This window comes from Brachyistius frenatus, unplaced genomic scaffold (genome assembly GCF_029030835.1).
Source record: "Brachyistius frenatus isolate BFR_SWC_R1_liver_20210118 unplaced genomic scaffold, ASM2903083v1 Contig_35, whole genome shotgun sequence".
Classification (NCBI taxonomy): Eukaryota; Metazoa; Chordata; class Actinopteri; family Embiotocidae; genus Brachyistius; species Brachyistius frenatus.
In genome coordinates this window covers 2,883,623-2,901,557 of record NW_027210634.1, presented here as the reverse complement: position 1 = coordinate 2,901,557, position 17,935 = coordinate 2,883,623, and the positions used below count along the sequence as shown (strand labels likewise).

General features: G+C 47.4%; 1 protein-coding gene across 2 annotated transcripts in view; it reads left to right on the top strand.

Annotated features, from left to right (window-relative positions):
• Positions 1-17,935, top strand: part of gfra2b (GDNF family receptor alpha 2b) — a 71,961-nt gene that overhangs the window by 39,132 nt on the left and 14,894 nt on the right. For both annotated transcript variants that reach the window (XM_069701004.1, XM_069701003.1), the window contains exons 4-5: positions 8,151-8,350; positions 9,006-9,193. In XM_069701004.1, coding sequence (XP_069557105.1) covers positions 8,151-8,350; positions 9,006-9,193 — 388 coding nt within the window. The remainder of the gene's footprint in view (positions 1-8,150; positions 8,351-9,005; positions 9,194-17,935) is intronic.

Genomic DNA, 17,935 nt, shown 5'->3' with positions numbered 1-17,935 from the left:
GGTAAACATAGCGGGTGACATGTAATGACAGCAGCCACACTGTATTGATTTCTTTCTCTTCTGATATTTCAGCTGCTTTCATCTCTTATTTGACTGTGGTTTCATCTTTCTCTTCGGCTGACAACTCAAATACTTTCACGACTTACCCTTCAAATGACATTGCAATTCCTTTTAGTGGTAAGACATGATACTTCAGCTGCTTACATCTCTTTTCACTGACATTTTATTTCGTTTTCAAACCCTTTTCAGAGCGAAAATTCACGACGAGAAGAAACTTTGATTCTTATTAGATAGTAGCTCCTCCAAATGACTGAATTGCTCCGGTGTTGTGTCGGAAAAAGATGGAAAAAATTGACAAAAGAGGGGAGATCTTGAGTGTTAAGGTCATGACCTGTATATGCTCAACTTCTCTCAGCTTTCTTGCCGACAGCTGCTGTTCTGAAGCCTCGACTTTGGCATTTTGTCCGTCGCCATCTTGTTATTTTCCAGCCATATTTGGACGAGCTGGGGAAGGAGTGAGGACATTATGGCCCCCCCTCCCTCCCCCAATAACAGAAACCTGAGTGCACTGTGCCTGTTAATCAAACAGCCCCGCCCCCAAACATAGCTGTGTTTGAGTCCTAATGTCTAATGAATGCTGGAATTATTTTCAGAAGGAACCACCAGAACACTGCAGAAAGACAGAATTTATCTAACGACACAATAATGACTTGTGGAAAACATTTACTGACTTTGTATTTCAGGAGAGAAGTTGATGCTTTTTGAATGGGAGTCCATTGGAGCCAGCCCCTAGTGGCCCTCATTGGTATTGCACTTCTGTCTTGGCTCCACCCTTCAAACGGTAAACTACGTCCACTTTTATAGACAGTCTGTGGTTGTGTGTTAAAATGTAATACTTCTGTCATGGTATGCAGCCCTTGTTGTCATGGCAGCAGTAAGGGCTATTGGAGTTGCTTTTTTTTTTTTTTTTTTTTTTTTTTTTTTTTTTTTTTAGCCAGCCCCTAGTGGCCCTCAGTGGTATTGCACATTCAGGCCCTTCCGCTCTCGCTTCAACTTTTCATGACCCGGAAGATACGTCCACTTTTTGTGAAGACAGCTCCGAGTTGTTGTTTTTTTTCACCCCGATTCGGATCGGCAGGCGTAAAAAAATTAACATGTAAAGTTCCTCCTCAGAGTCTGCGGGAAAACACGGTGGAAACATAGTTTTGCGGGGTCGTTTTTTTTTTTTTTTTTTTTTTTTTTTTTTACTTAAAAGGTGAATCCGGCAGGAGCTTCGCTGCAGGCGCTCCCAAAGCGCTCGGCCCTCCTGCGGTCTGCAGAGCGTTTTTCTAACTACAGAAGAGCGTCTGGCGCTCCTTCGCAGCCCTCGGTTGTTCCTCACGTCTTCCCTCGTTCTTTTCACAGCCCGACCTGTTTCCCCTCAACCGCAACCCCTCTATCCCCCCTCTCTCTCTCCCTCTCCCTCCTCCGACTCCCCCCCTTCGCCCACCTCCTCCCTCCGACTCTGCTTTTGACCTTGTTAGATCATGTCTCCGCGGTGTGTGTATATATACATCTATTACGGACACTGGGGTACACAGTGTTTTAATAAAACATCATGTGAGCGAAACGAGCGATTGTGTGTGCGTAGATCGTGTGTGTGTGTGTAGATCGTGTGTGTGTGTGTGTGTGTGTGTGTGTGTGTGTGTGTGTGTGTGTGTGTGTGTGTGTGTGTGTGTGTGTGTGTGTGTGTGTGTGTGTGTGTGTGTGTGTGTGTGTGCGCGCCCCAGGGCAGGGCTTTGTGTGTACATCCTGTTGAGGCTGTGTGTGAGATAAGATAACAGGACAACCCAGGGCAACTCTCTAATTGGCCCGCACTCTTGCCCCGAATACTTGCTCCCGTTCTCTCTATATATATATCTGCTCCCTTTCAAACTCTCTGACTGCTTGTTCGTCTCCTTCTCGTTCTCCTCCTCCTCCTCTGCCTCTGCTGTTAGGTAGTGCGAGCCAGGCGATGCATTAAAGGCAAAGAGAGGAGGAGGACAAGGAAGGGGGACCTCGGAGATGACGCCTCGGGTTGAGAGGGTTAAACAGCGAGACCGGCTCGAATGAAAATGCCGCATTTAAAGGAGAAATGTGCCTGTTCGAAGGCAGTTGTGGATCCGGCTTGTGTCAACACACATTTAGAGCTTCTCTTTTCAAAATGTGCTGTTTCCACATAAAGGATTTAAAACGCAGGCAGCCGAGGTCCTGATTTCAGTTTCTGAGGTCGGTTTTTGTCTCCAGTGGTGGGAAATATGCTTTCCTGTGTGCTTATCTTTAATTCACGGGGCTCTTTTTTTCTGCTGTTTGTTCACAGCTGATGTTCAACTTAAAGTGCGGTTCAACACTAATATCCACTTTCTCCAGTTCGTCAGCTTCTCTTTCTCGTGTGGACGGCGGTCGAACAAATGCAGATGTCCGAATTATTAACGTGCATATGCCCACCCCTTCTTCTCGGGTCGAGTAGCACATTATGAGTATTTATCACAGACAGATGCACGGAATATCTATGAAACTTCACAAATTCAGCTTTCCAAAAATGTCAGTTCCTCGTCTGAGTATCGAAGCATTGCAGAGAAAACCTACTTTAGAGTTGCATGAACACTTTACCGTTGTTACACTCCGCATGCACGTAGCACTGCGTCCATCTCCACCACGCTGCGCTTAATCAAATAACTCCTTATCGCTTCATAACGTGCTGCATATCAAAATAAACGGCAGAACTGGCCCTTTCTGACGACACCGCTCGTTTCTCTGTACGACGAAGCGATTTCCAGCTAATCCGGTTTTTAAATCACAGCTGACCTTCTGTACCGTCTCCAACATAGAGGTTGACATTACAGCCCACTTTGTGTGAAAAATTATAATAACAACGAGTCATACAGCGTCCCACAAACGTGGTTCAGGTAATGCCAGATTGTAGAAAAATCTCATCTACGCAATTATAAAAAGATATCTCTCCCGCCAATGTTTTATGGTGAGACATGTAAAAACATAACAATTTCAGGAGACGAAATTCTTTTTTTTTTTTATATATATATATATATATATATATATATATATATATATATATATATATATATATATATATATAAAGCCTAATATAAAAACAAATCTCTCAGTATTATCAAATTAAATGATGAAAGATCTGAAGAGCCTCGACTGTCCTGAAAAAAAAACAAGATATAAAATGGTTAGCCCCAACAATGACCCAAACAAAAAAAAATTGCCCCGGGGGTTTGGAGGCTTAACAACTTATCAGCTACAATTATGAGAGAATTAGAAGTTTATAAGTGCTGCTGTTTTTCTGTGAAAAATAAAAGTATCTTCCCGAGCACTTTCACACGTCAACATGAAAACAATTGTTCGTGGTTAATGTTTTTAATTTCACTGCAAAACAAAACAAAACAAAAAATCTTGCAAATTGAATTTATTTAATGTGGAAGAAAACATTTTTTTAAATGTGCTACATTTTCACAAAGACAAAAAAACAAAAAAAAACAAAAAAAGTTATTTGTGCCTCCAAATGTGACAGCGAAAGTGTTTTTCTTCTATTTAAGCCATTAAATGGGAGCAATCAGGTAGAATCAGCTGCGGCAGAAACAACAAAAAAAAAAAGATGTCTTTCTTTACATTTCGCTGACGCGGCGTCAGTCGTTCGTTTAATATGTCAATAAGAAGCCGGTGCATCAAGATGGCGCGCGAGCCTTAAATGAAGCAATTCGGAGGCTAATGAAGTCCCGTTAACCTGCGAGCGGCAGCCGCCGCGAACTCTTTTATTCTGAAAGTCGTGGGACGAGCCTCCGACACGTGCACCAACCGAGGCGTGCTTCCAGCCCGCTTCGTTTCACACAATCGATACGGCAGCGAGGACGTGAGGCCGTGAGGAGGTGTCGGCCGCTCCTCCGAGACCAAACATGCTCATTTCACCATGCGTGCATTACGGCAGGAGGCTCTGAAGCGACCGGAGAAATTAGTCATGCTGCTGGGAGCGGCGGTTTCGCCGCGCGTTCCTTGAACGCGTCGTAAAAGACGCTCGGCGTGCCTTCGTTTTTAAGATCTCCGGACGTAAGCTGTCGAATCCCGCGCGTGCTCTCTGCGGTGCATCGTCCCGTGGAGAAGCCTGCGTTTGTTCCGGATGTCCGTCTCCGCCGTCTGTCGGGGTTGAAGACGGTGTAGTTTCCTCCGGATTCAGCCGATGGTCTCCAAACGATTGTGTTGTACCGGCTGTGTGTACTTTTAAGTTAAACAAACCCGACAGGTTTCCGCGCCGCAGCAGCGGACTCACAGATCTCTGAACCCACCAGAGCAATTAAACGGCTTCGCTGAAGGCGGAAACAAACTTCAAACAGCGAGGTCCTCCTCCCCCTGCCGCATGTGAGCGCTGCGTTTGATACAACCGCAAACTGTATATGAAAGTGGATGCAGCGTCCAGATCTGAAAATAGAGGCCAGTGCAGAAGTGCCTTAACCTGCAATACCACCGAGTGCCACTAGAGGTAGACTCCCATTCAACTTGTGTCTTTATGTCATTCGCTAAATTCACTGTTCCAGATTCAAATAATCCGTCATTAATTATAAACTAAGCTTCAAAACGGCGGGCATGTCTGTTTGATTGACAGGCCTGTGGTGCAGTTAGGTTACGGCTATCGGTGGGCGGGACGTAATATCCTCGGGTTACCAAGCAGATCGAGTCAGATTCACTGCTCCGAACTGGCAAGATGGCGCCAGACAACGTTCGAACTCCACGCTTCATAATGGCTTATTACAAACTAACCGGTGACGTCGCCGCTGGTTGCCGCTTCGATACAACCGATCATGACGTTTTAATCAATCATTCTTTTCCTTTGTTTCTCAGGAGGAAGATTTGTGGTCAGTTTTAGGTGTCGCAGACGTTTGTAGCAAAATGTGGTGTTCATCAAGGAACGATTCTGGGTCCCGCTCTGTTTTTATTTTACCGTTAAATCACCGTAATGTTACTCAGCTTTCTGCATCACCAGTTCTCTCACCGATAGAAATACAAAATTAACAGGCAAATATTTGACTTTCTCCTCGGATCAAAAGCAGAAAAAATGATTCCGTTTGGGGAAAAAAAAGAAAAAAAAAAGAAAGATTTAATTCAAACACCGTCAAACAAACAAACCAAAGACCATTTGCTGCTTTTTACTTTCATTACAAGTTCACCTTTTTAATCAAGCGGTCAGGTCGCTCCATCGCCTGAAGCATCTTCTCGAACTCGTGTTAAAATGATTTGACTTTCTTTTTCTAGTGGCTCAACAACCAAAAATAAATAAATCAATGCTCAAATCCCAAATGGCCACTGAGGCACCAACGAACGAATCTCATGGAAAAAAGTCTATTTAGGCGAGCCGAACGTTTCAGAAGATTAATTTGACCATTTCAAACAAGCAAAACAGCAAAACGACAGCGTCCGCTGCTTCTCTAGCCCCGATTTAAAAAAAAAAAAAGACTATAAACCCTGCCTGCTGTTGCTATACCTCCATACCCATATTTGTAGATTCACCTGAGGTGCCTGAGCTGACACGGTGCCTTCAAAATAAAAGCATCAACAATTCCTCCGATTCATTAAAGTAATGGTATTAATAACAGAGTCAACAAATTTATCTCTATTATTCAAAGAAAAACAGCACCAAAATAAATCGACGCGGGTTTAATAAGTAAACACAACTAATAGCAATACTAAAAATGAAAGCGACTCGTAACGATTCCTCAAAAGGAACATAAACATTTACATAAAGGGTTCGATGGAGACGAGGTATGTTTATACTACATTATAAATCATCCCGTCCTGTGCGGTGTGTCTTTATTTTTGCATTCAGAAGAAGATCTGGTTTCATTCAGCGGCTCATCATCGCCGCTTTCCTGGAAACGCACTGCTGTTTGTTGCAGCTCAGGGGCTTCTTGTGTGTGTGTATGTGTGTGCGTGCGTGTGCGTGCGTGTGTGTGTGTGTGTGTGTGTGTGTGTGTGTAAGTAAACTGCCAGTGGATGTTTGAGTTTGAAGAAAAACATGTTCCATTAGAGACGACTCTGTCAGTGATAATAAAATGCTGCAAAGCACTACAGTACATCCCATCTTGTAAACTCCTGCATGCCGAGTACACAGAGACCGAGCTTGTGTGTGTTGCCAGTGTGTGTGTGTGTGTGTGTGTGTGTGTGTGTGTGTGTCGTCAGTGTGTGTGTGTGTATGTGTTCAGACTGACGTGCACCAAGGTTATCTGCAGGGAAAACAACACAGTGTGAAGCTCCAAGGGAACATACTGATACCAGAGACAAACACCGCGTTGCCTCACACCCACACCCACACCCACACACACACACATCACGCACGCGCGCGTGCGGTAATTGTGGCAATATTCATAATTAATTGTAAGAGACGTGTGGAGGTGATGGCAGCTCGCGGTGGTGGACCCTCCGTCACCCCTCTCACTTCGGCTCGCCGCTCTTTCTTGTAACGATACGCACGCTCTTCTGGTTCAAAGGCTGAGAAGACATTTACACGCACGCAGCTACAGCAGCAGCAGCAGCGTTTCTCTTCCCTCTGAAGCACCGCAGGCCGGTCAACGTTTCCGACTCACCGAGAACAAAACAGCGGACGACGCTTTTCAGACATCTCAGCCTCTCGGGAATCCGAGTTTTCAGAGTATTTTGGTGTATAGTTGTGTCGACAGACAGGAAATGTGGGGAAATAAATCAGATAATTGTGCGCACGGCCGGGATTCGAACGAGAGGACTCGGAGATCATGGTTTAACCCACTTGGTCGTCGCTCTGGATTTATTATCGGTATAATCTGATGTAGCGCTCCTTAAAGACCGGGCACATGATCCGGTAGCAAAGTGCAGGACTCCCGGGGGGGTTCTGAGGAGGTTCCTAGTGGGGTTCCTGGGGTGTTTTTTGGGGGTTACGGGGTTTCTGGGAGGGGTTCTTAGCGGCTCCTGGGGGGGGGGGGGGGGGGGGTCCCGGAGATTTCTGGGGGTCCTTAGGGGCTCCTGGGGGTTCGGCACTGTTCGAATTGCTGTTCAATCCGTGTTTTTCCACCTTTCCTGCCTGAACAGAATTTATTGATGAGGGAGGAAATACCTTTCGATATTTAAAGCCTGGATCTGGTAGGAAATCTAGTTGTTAACAGCTCGATCGATTCGTTCTAGGCAGGCAGGCAGGCCTCCGGTTTTCCTTCATTAACCTGCAGTTGTTGCTGTTTCCTGATGAAAACGTGTAAGAGCTCAAGGGGGGGGGGGTCATCACGCCACACTTTAAAGGGCTTTTATGGGCCGAGGTTCCAGTTCCCTCTCCCATTAGACTGGTGGAATTGGATGTGTTGGGCCGGAGCTTAATGGTGTCGACGTGTTTGTGTGTGTGTGTTCGCGCTCAGCACTATGCTGTGACATTCACACGTGTGATGGGATCTCTGGAGATGTCCACTCGTCTGCGAAGGTGTCAGACGTCGTCTCGGGTCGGCAGGGGACGGACAGACGGATGGACGGAGCTCCGCTGTGACGCCGTGCTGATCAGGGTGGAGGCTCTCATTTACACACGTTTGCACGTGAAACGCGTTCACGTTTGCTGACAGCTTTTTTCTCGAGCCGTCAGAGGTTGTAGAGCAGCAGGTGGTCGAGGAAATGCATTTCGGAGGAAAACGTTTACATTTCTGCTGCGTCAGATTCAAAGATGTGTAACAGACAGCTAAGCGTGTAACTGTCACGCCTGGACTGCCCCAAGCATAGCTATGTCACGCTTTGCTGCAGCGAACAGGCGTGTCTATTTCACGCTTTGCAGTGACACTGGGTTGTGGGCACTGAATAAAAACTTAGCACTTTAATTACGTGTCCTGAGTCGCGGGTGTGGGTCCGGTCTGTGTTTCCCGGCGGTCGTGTTTACATCACTGAACGATAAACAGAAGAAGTAAACAACAACGCTGTTTCTCACAAAACTAACAATTAGAAAATTTGGGACAAACAGTAACAAACAGTCGCACAGCAGCAGTGATTTGAGTTCAACACCAGCAGGAAGTCTGAAAATGTTCAGTTATCCTTTAACAAGCGCTCTCGAACAGATCCGATGAGTTTGCGACTTTAAATCTGATGAAACTTTTTTTCTCTCTCTCTCTCAGATTCGTCTCTGTCGAAGATGAGCCCCTGCTCCGAGGCCGGGAAACCCTGTAACCCCTGCCTGGACGCGGCGAAGGCCTGCAACCTCAACGAGACGTGTAAACGTCTGCGCTCCGCCTACAACTCCATCTGCAGCAAGGCCACGCCCCCGCAGCCCTCTGTGGCCAATCAGGAGCCGTGCAGCAGGAAGAGATGTCAGAAGGTCGGTGCAGTTTGATGTTTGAATGCTGAATACAGACAGTCAAGAGACATTCAGGTGTTTGTGAAGGACGATACGGTTCTGGCTGCAGCCTGCAGAGAAGGGGGCGTGGCCTGAGGTGGGCGTGGTTTTAGGTGTTGCTCTCACCTCACAAAACGCCCTGGATTTATTATGTATTTTAATGTCCCTGCCATGTTAAACTGGGAAAACTGTCTTGTTTCTTTTTCTAACTCTATTGTCACAAATTACTAATATACTAATTCTAAAACGTATTTGTCATCCGCCTGTTAGCTTGCTAAATTGTTAGCCTGTGTGGCTTCTAGACGCTGTCCACGTTGCTGTTGCCTGGCAATGACTTAACCACTTAAATGCCCAAGCACACGGTGGACACAAGGTCCATTTCAATGCAGCATTTATATCAGCCAGTGAACGCCACGAAAAAAAAAGCGACAAATGCACGCAAATATTTACAAAAATATTGTTTACGATCCTCTCTATTTATTTTTTTCACCATGTTGTGCACAAACGTAGCAAAGATCAGCCCGATCCCGTTAAAGCTTTATGTTTTCAGGAGACGACGATTAAACGGCGCTGTGTTGGTTAATCTTGAGGTTTATTTATTTATTTATTTATTTTTTGTCCCTCCTGTGTGTCGCAGGCGCTGCGTCAGTTTTTCGAGCGGGTGTCGTGGGAGCTCAGCTACCCGCTGCTCTTCTGCTCCTGCCCGGACCAGGCGTGCGCCGAGCGCCGCCGCCGCACCATCGTGCCGTCCTGCTCGCACCAGGAGAGGCACAAGCCCACCTGCCTGGAGCTCCGGCGCACCTGCCGCTCCGACGCCCTCTGCAGGTGAGAGCGGGCCCCTCTCGGCGGCCAATCAGGCGCGACCTCGGCCGCGGGAGGAGGCCCTCCTCCGGCTGGCAAGCCCGCGCCGCTGATTACGGTCGAATTGAGGAACTAATCAGTGAAATCAGCTGCTGAAGAGCTTAATTGGAAAGAAATGTGTGAGGCTCTCGGGTCCAAATTACACATTTGATTGATAACTGCTGGCTTTAAAAGGTTAGGGGAGCTCGGAAGTGGAGGAAATGAAGTGAGGAACACTCACTCTCCTCAAACTCCCTCTGTCACCGCGGTGGAAAACAAGCAGGCGCGTGATTGGCTGCTTTGGCATGAGCTGAATCCCGTGGTGGAGGCAGGAAGGGAAGGTTTCAGCGGGGTGGGGAGGTAGGGGCGAAAATGGAAGGAGGGGAAGATCAATCAATCGATCAGAACTGCGCGGAGGTTTCAGAAAGGCAGAACATCTTCTGCATTTATCCAAAGTGAGATATTTGTCTGACGTTGGAAGGTGAGCAGCAGGAGCGGGTCACGTGGCCGACAGGAAACGGCCACAAACACACTGATTGATGCCGTGAGTAGTTGTTATTGATCAGTAGACACATCGTCAGGAGTGGCGATGCGGTTTTAAAGCAGACTGCGATCGGGCACGTCGTTCCCAGCTTCAGATTTACTGTTGATTTGTGCCGTTAAAGGGCCACTCCGTGCTACGATGGCTGCTCACAAATACTCCGAGGTGTTGAGTCTCTGCAGGGCCGTGACGAGTTGACAGACTGAAGTGAACAAAAGACTCTCGGTAGTCTTCGTCTCTTCAGACTTTCCTCATCGTTTATGATTAAAAGAGCGAACGGGGACCTCAGCCGTTGTCTAACCGTTCAGCAACGAGATGGGATACTTAAAAACGTTAGTAAAAGGAATAAAATGTGCTAAAATGTCCTTTTCAAAAAAAATATTAATAAAATGTCCCAAATATGTCTGAAAATTGTCTTTAAAAAAACATAATCTTAAAATGTCTGAAAGAAATTATCTGAAAATATAAATGCACTTTGAGGAAAAATATGAGAAAAAGTCTGAAATATGTTTAAGAATATATTCATAAAATGTCAAAAAAACTGGAATAAATATGAAAAAATATGACTTTTACAAATTGCCCAAGTATCTCAGAAAAATGTAAATACAAATATATGAAAATATAAATACAATGAAAGATATATATATATATTCATGAAATTTCTCAAATATTTTTGAAAAATATTCCAAAAAATATTAATTCAATGTCTAATCAAGATCGATGAGCTCCGAATATTGATCTGTGTATGAAAAGTTACGTGTATATATGTAAATAATATATCAGTAAAAACAAAATAATGACTTTGTAAAAGATGTGGGCAAAAAAAAAAAGAATTTTGGAAGAAATCTGATTCAAATGTTTGAAATGAATCCGTAGCTGCAGCTGGACTTGCTGTGTTGTTGAGGCTGCAGTCAGCAGATCGTTTCTCTGACGTGACCGATCACGTGATAAGTTTACATCGTCACTTTGACTCGAGCGTTGACCCGGACTGTCAGCGAGCAAGTCAAAGGTACCCGTTTAAAAAAAAAATTATTAAAAAAGAAGAAAAAAAAGCCGACTCGGCGTTTCGCTCCTCTCGTCGGCTCACATCGGATCGCTTCCTCTCACGCCGACTCTCGGTGCTGAGGCGGCTGCACACTTGCAGTATTTTCATGCGTGCAAAGCGTCACAGGTCGCCCGAGCTCCTCGCCCCCCTTCTTTTTTTTGAGGCGTGGTTTTTTTTTTGTCTTTTTTTTCCCTTTTGTCCTCGCAGCTCGCAGTTTTTCTTCCTGAGCGTCTCACCTTGAGAGGCAGCGAAAGAGTTTCTTTTTACAGTCCGGCAGAAGAGGATTTTTTTTTTTTTTAGATTTCATTTTAAAACTCGGAGACATTCATCGGCAATGAGAGGGGCAGTGATCGCATATTCCTCGTACCACAGGCATGTGTAAATAAACGCGTTTGATGAAGTGGTGAATACGTGAATTATCGTGAATTCCTGCGTTAGTACCTCGTGAAATCATCAGGAAGTAACACGAGTTCAAACTCTTTCATTCATCACCTCATGCACGAACAACGCAACAACACGTTCATCATAATCGTGTTTAATAAATCACAATGATTGATGATGTACTCACCCCTTTAATGCTTCAATTTGTGTGTTGTTCATGCAAGAGAATGTCAAATTAGAAGACGTTGAGCTCATGTTACTTCCTGATGGTTTCATGAGGTATTAATGCAGGAATTCATGATAATGAATTCAGCCTGAAGTGAAGTGTTACCGATGGACCTTTTTTTTCCCTCCCTCAGTACACGACGACGTGTTATTATTAATCCATTACGACGTGCTAATAGGAAGCCGTCGCGTGAAAATGCAGTTTTACTTTTTATGAAGTTGAACGACGTCAGGGGGGAACTGTTCGAGTGAGATTCGAGTCACGCGGCTCACGTCTGATTTTCAGAGAATAAACACCGGGCGACCTTTTGGAAACTCGTCCCAGACTCTCGAGGTATCTGCAGAATCCTCGAACTCGTCTGACCATCTGGATGGAAAACAGCCCGTCTGCTGCACAGTGGGATTGTTTGTCTTTGTTTGTGTTTGTTTACGTGGAGAAGAACTTTCACCCCCTGACGACTGGATGGATTAAAAAATACTTTTTGTTTTTCGTGCGCCTTTCAAGGTTGTTTTGAACCCAGAAAGTTGTTCACTCAAACTCTGAAGGTGTTTCCAGAATCCACTTCGAAGCTCCGGGATTACTGTTCCCCGAGCTTAGTCTGTCAGGCAGCGTCTCTTTCCAGGAAACTAAAATACCCTCGTAAAACCATGACTCTTGAGCTGTCTGAAAAATGAGGCCGATGCAGAAGTGCCTTTAAAGTGCAATACCACCGAGGGCCACTAGATGATGAATCTAAAAAAAAATTAAAAAAACTCCGGCTCCATAGAATCGAAGTCAAGACATTTTTTCCACCAAGTTTTTTTTTTGCTGTTGTTACCTTAAGTTCGTCCTTCTTATTAGTTTTCTGGTGTTTTTGGGTGCGTGTCTGTTTGATTGACAGGCCTGCGGCGCAGTCAGGTCACAGCTGTCGGTGGGCGGGACGTAGTGTCGCCGGGTTTCCAATCACATCGAGTCAGACCCACCGCCTCGCTCCCGCTCCCGGCCCGTCCAAATATGGTCACTTCCTGCTCCAAAACCGCCACCGGGAACTGGCGAGACGCCGACGGCTAAATTCCGAAATCGAAGCTTCGCGACGGCCGGGTGACGTCGCCGCTCGGTTTGTACGCGGGACGGTGTCAACCTGCATGTTTCCCTCCGTCTCGGCGCAAAAGCGGACAAAGAGAGCGGGATGGGTGCCGAGCTGAAAAAGCCTGCAGACGATGAGCCTCGCCCCCCCCCCCCGGCAGAAGGGCTCGCCGCCGCTCCAAGGGCTCTGGTCTGCTGCCGGTAACCAGAGCGGGAGTCTCTCTCCGAGCGACTTACAGATCGGCGGCGGCGGATAAATCGATATCGGGGGAATGAGACCACACGCAGGAGAGCAGCACTGCAGAGCCAGAAGGACCCAGCTCGGTACCCGCGTGACCCTCCCCCCCTCCACCCTTCCCAGAGGTCCCACAACCGTGCACTCGGCCCAGGTATCGCTCTCGGAGCGCGAATCCCGTCGTTTGATTGGCCGTAAAAGGAAACCTGAAGCGAGCTCCTTCTCTTTGCTTTTAGCCTCCATTAACCTCTGAATGGAGAGCTGCATAATCACCCTTCCCCCCCCTCCCCACCGCGGGTCCCCCGGGTCCCCGACGGCCTCCGCGGGGGGGCGTCCCCGTCTCCCGCGGAGGCCCGAGAGCCGGCGGGAGGAAGCGGCTGCAGCGGGGGAGCGGCGCTGATTGACACGGCGAGTAATTAAATATGGTCTTCGCCACAAGTAACGCAGAGGGAAACCCACGGAGAGCGTCTGAAAGGTTTTAGGACGTGCGGCTCCGCATTTGCATTTCAAATAAGAGCGCAGTCGCACCTGCGGTTCATTTTCAGCGAGAAGCGAAGCGCTCCCGTCACGCTCGCTGCTCCGTCAGACTCCTCGGTGAACACGCAGCAGAGGAAGAGTTCACGAGGACAAGTCACGTTCATTTTTTTTCTCTCCAAGCTACAAGGTCGACACATGGACTTTTATGTTTAATACTCACTTGTAGAAAACTAGTCCCCCCCTCCCCCTCCCCCCTCCAAAAAAAAAATAACAGACTATTTTCTACAACAACAAAAAAAGAACTGGAGACATCCAACTACGACTAACTCATGAGAGGGTCGATCGGTACGTTCAGAGCCCGTTTGGAGAACTTGCCAAACTCTCGTGTTTTAGAAAGCTGAACTCCTCTCCGGTGAGAACCGCTCGGTGAAATCCCGCCGCCGCCGGAGCTTCTTCAGCTCCCCGAGTGTCGACCAAATAAAGGAGCTTGTTTTATACGGTGGCCCCGAGGGTCAAAACCATTTCACAGAACATTTCAGAAATCGCAAACACATTTCGGTTAACGCAAAAACGCCGAGATGTTTCGGTCGATTGAAATGTTTTTGCGTTTGACCCTCGGGGCCACCGTCGTTTTTTTTTAATTTATTTATTTATTTTTTCTTCCCTCTCTGATAACCTTCAAAAGCGAATTTTCCCCGGCAAAACCGTGTTCCACTCGCGCAGACAACGTCGTCCTAAGTTCGACTTCCCGTCCTCGTCATCGTCATCGCTCGGGTTTTAATGACCACGGAAGGTCAGAGGTGACTCCAGCAGCCCTTCGCGTTCGCTTTGTTTGTTTGTTTGCTTTGAGAGCCTCCCGTCCTGCGGACGGCTCGGTCTCCCCCCGCGCGCTCGTGGAGACGATTCTCCTCCGGTGGGGGGGTGAGGGGTGGAGGGGAAGGGATGGGGGGAGGGGGGTTGGATCTAATTCGGTTCCGCTAAACCAACACAGACATGTTGTGGTTGTTGTGATGAAGATGAGCGGCGGGTCGCCGGCTGCTCTCCGATTTCTGCCGTCGTCGTGCTGGAAAATGATGCGAAGCGACGACTCGGCGGCGCCGCTGAAGGTTTGTTTAACCTCGCTGCGCATGCGATTAGTTTCCTCCTCTTCATCTTGCCTGTGTGTGTGTGTGTGTGTGTGTGTGTGTGTGTGTGTGTGTGTGTGTGTGTGTGTGTGTGTGTGTGTGTGTGTGTGTGTGTGTGTGTGTGTGTGTGTGTGTGTGTGTGTGTGGGACGATTAGCTGCTTTGTTTTGTCTCAGTGTTCTCTCTAATTAACAATCCCTCAGTGGAGCTTCTCATTTGCATACTTACATATTTGCATAGCTGATGAGCAGCCGGGTGTCGCTCTCGCTCTGCATCAGGATGCTTCGCCCTCCGGTCCCGCCCACGCTACCCCCTCTACCGCCTCCCCTACCCAACGCCGCTTCCTGCTCCGTCTCTCCACGGGACGAGCACGACCTTATTTCCCCCTTTTTTTAAAGACTCATTCCTGGTGGGGGGGGCCCTCTCGGCTCTCCCCCCTAAAAAAAAACGGACGCTTTCGAGACGAGCTCGGAGGAAATGAGATGAATCAGCGGGGTTGATTCTGTGTAAACACACACACACACACACCGACGCACACGCACAGACGCTCGTTGGCGTGGGGGAGAGGAGGCGAGCGGGCCTGTTGCATCGCCGCGTCCTCCCTGACCTCCGGAGAGGAGGCAGATATTTCCATCACGCCACCACCTCACCTCACTGACCGTGTAATGGAGCGCCGCCGTCGCTAGATTGGCTCCCTCGCCTTAAAAACACCATTCAGCCGCTGCCGGGGTTTTGGAAAAGCAGTTTAGCGCCGCACGCATCAGTGCGCGCGCGCGTGTGTGTTTCTGTGTGTGTGTGTGTGTGTGTTTGCATACATACCGTCATTAGAGCGAGTGTTCCCGGGTTTGATGGGGGTCACGAGGAACCTGATGCACATAAATCCTCGCATCTGCCAGATGTGTCCCGATGGAAACCCGCCGACGAGTCCATTAGAAGTTGAGTTGTGACTTTCTTCGTCCGACACCCCGCCGAAGGCCTCAAAGGTTCAGTTCACACAAATTACAGAGGTGTAGATAAGTTACGGCGGCGGCTCCGGTCAGTGTCTTGTATCCTTCCGGGTTTTTTGGGGGTTTTTTTTGTGTGTAAGTCCGGAGCTTTCTGTGTCTTTTTTTTTTTTTTTTTTTTTCCGGGAGGAGGGAAAATAGAAACAAGAAGTCGGCTCCCTCGTGTTCGAGCGCCGCTCCTCTAAAAATGAATCCTTCGCGGGGCGCCGTGATGACATTTAAGGACACGCGGACGTCTCAGGGTGTTCAGACGCAACACAAAGTGAATTTTTGATGCACTGCGACTTTTGTAAAAGATGAGCTGATGCGTTCAAGTGTTCTAACTGAAGAGGGAGGTCTCTGAGAGTTCAGCGAGTCGCCGGTATGCTGCGTTAAAGGACGCCTGCGCTTTATTGCAGCCTGCTTGCATGAGGGCGAACCTTTAACTCTCCACCTGCTCCGTCGTAGAGATTCAGGGATCGGTGTTACAATAATTATGATCTTATGTATAAGTAATCAGTTTATACGCTGGTCGCAGATGCTGAATATGAGGAGTTACATAAATAATAACAACATTAAATAACACTGAGTATTTTTCTCTACAAACAACTACATAATAAACAATTTATTGAATGTTAATATGCTGCGTATTAATGATGAATCACAGATGATACAGAAAGAGTGTGTGAAGTGTCAGGTTTTGTGTGTGTGTGTGTGTGTGTGTGTGTGTGTGTGTGTGTGTGTGTGTGTGTGTGTGTGTGTGTGTGTGTGTGTGTGTGTGTGTGTGTGTGTGTGTGTGTGTGTGCGTGCTTTGTTTATCCCTGTTAATGCAGACGTGATAATTAAATAACACTCGAGGGATCTCGGAGTCTTTCACACCGTGATTGACAGGTGAGAGAAAGAAAGTGGGCGGAGCTCCGACGGCGGACCAGCTCACACGTGCAGCAGACTGTGTGCACATATATGTTTAAATGTGTGTGTGTGTGTGTGTGTGTGTGTGTGTGTGTGTGTGTGTGTGTGTGTGTGTGTGTGTGTGTGTGTGTGTGTTTTCACTGGAGATAATTGGATGGGTTTGTTGCACCAGTGTGTGTGTGTGTGTGTGTGTGTGTGTGTGTGTGTGTGTGTGTGTGTGTGTGTGTGTGTGTGTGTGTGTGTGTGTGTGTGTGTGTGTGAGACTCTGAATGCACATTGCTGCGTGACAGTCAGTAATGAGGCCAATTAGACTCACTCAGCCTCGCTGTAATTTCATTTTAATATTCTTCACCTTCTCTTTCACGCGCAGGTCAAACTGAGAGAATGTCGAGACGTCGCCGCAGCACACGACAACCGTCGTACACTCGAGGAAATGTCAACACGACAAACGGCCCGGCAGGTTTAATCTGCACGAGAACACGCTAAAATACTAAAAGAACATCTGTTCCAGTCGGAATCAGTCGCTGTCAGTTGGTCTAGTCCAGTCTGGGTCTGTTGGGCTGTTTCTATCGGCATTATTTGGGTCTTACTTGGTCCGGTCCAGTCCACATCAGTTGGTCCAGCCTGGATCAATTGGGTCAGTTGGTTGGTTCCATTTTGAGTGAGTTTATCTGGTCCAGTTTGGATCAGTCGGGTCACTTGGTCCAGTCTGTATCAATTGGTTTGATCCAGGATGGCTCAGTCGGGTAAGTTGGTCCGGTCCATTCTGGGTCAGTTGGTCCGACCCAGTTTTCCTTAATAAAAAAAATTAAAAAATCGTACCCCGGGGCTAACGAACTGACAACAGAGTACTGCCTGTGTCTGTCCATTACAGAATCTGTGGTTCCAGCGCTGCCCTGCAGACGAGGGCTTTTTTTTTTTTTCTTTCTTTCTTTTTTTTTGGAGGGAGGGGAGCGGGGTTAAATTTTGATGGAGCCGCAGAGTTTGGACTTTAAATACACAGAAGCACCCTGCAGCTATCGTGTGCATGCATGAAAGTCCTCGCTGCGTTCAGGTCCACGTGGTGCTCTAGACCCTCGGCACTTTCTGCTGGCTGCAAAACCGTCAGTCATGTCTTATTCAAATACGTTTATTTTTTCATGAATTTTGCTTTGAAGCCGAATGTCTGGAATCTGATTTATTTATTTTTTTTGGGGGGGGACTACTAAGGTCAGAGAAAGTACAGTTACACCTCTCCTCTCCCCCCGTCCTCCTCTCCGTCTCCCAGCTGATGATTAGTTTAGATGAATCTTTAACGAGCCCTGCGGGGAAACGAGCGAGCTCAGCCTGGATTTGATCAAGTGGTTTCCGAGGCGGCAGATTGAACCTCTCGGTGACTCTTCCTGCTGTCTTCGCCGCTCTGACCTTCAGTGGTACCGATCCGCTTCCTCAGACAATTACGGTGTTTTGTTTAAAGGAGACCGCACGTATTTCCTTTTTATCCGTGATAACAGGAGATACGAAGCTGTTAATTTACTCCCTCTGGCGCTCGTAACCGTGACGCCCCGCTGTAGAGCCGTCAGGAACACCGGGGGGAGCCTTGAACACCTTCGGCCGAGTCCACCATCTGTTACTGGGTTTAGTTCCAGTCCAAACGGGTTGAGTCAGAAACCTTCAAAATAATCACATTAATTATAACGTGTAATAAATGATGGAAAGATAAAGATGTTGCAAGCCAACCGTGAAACTTAGATATGGTT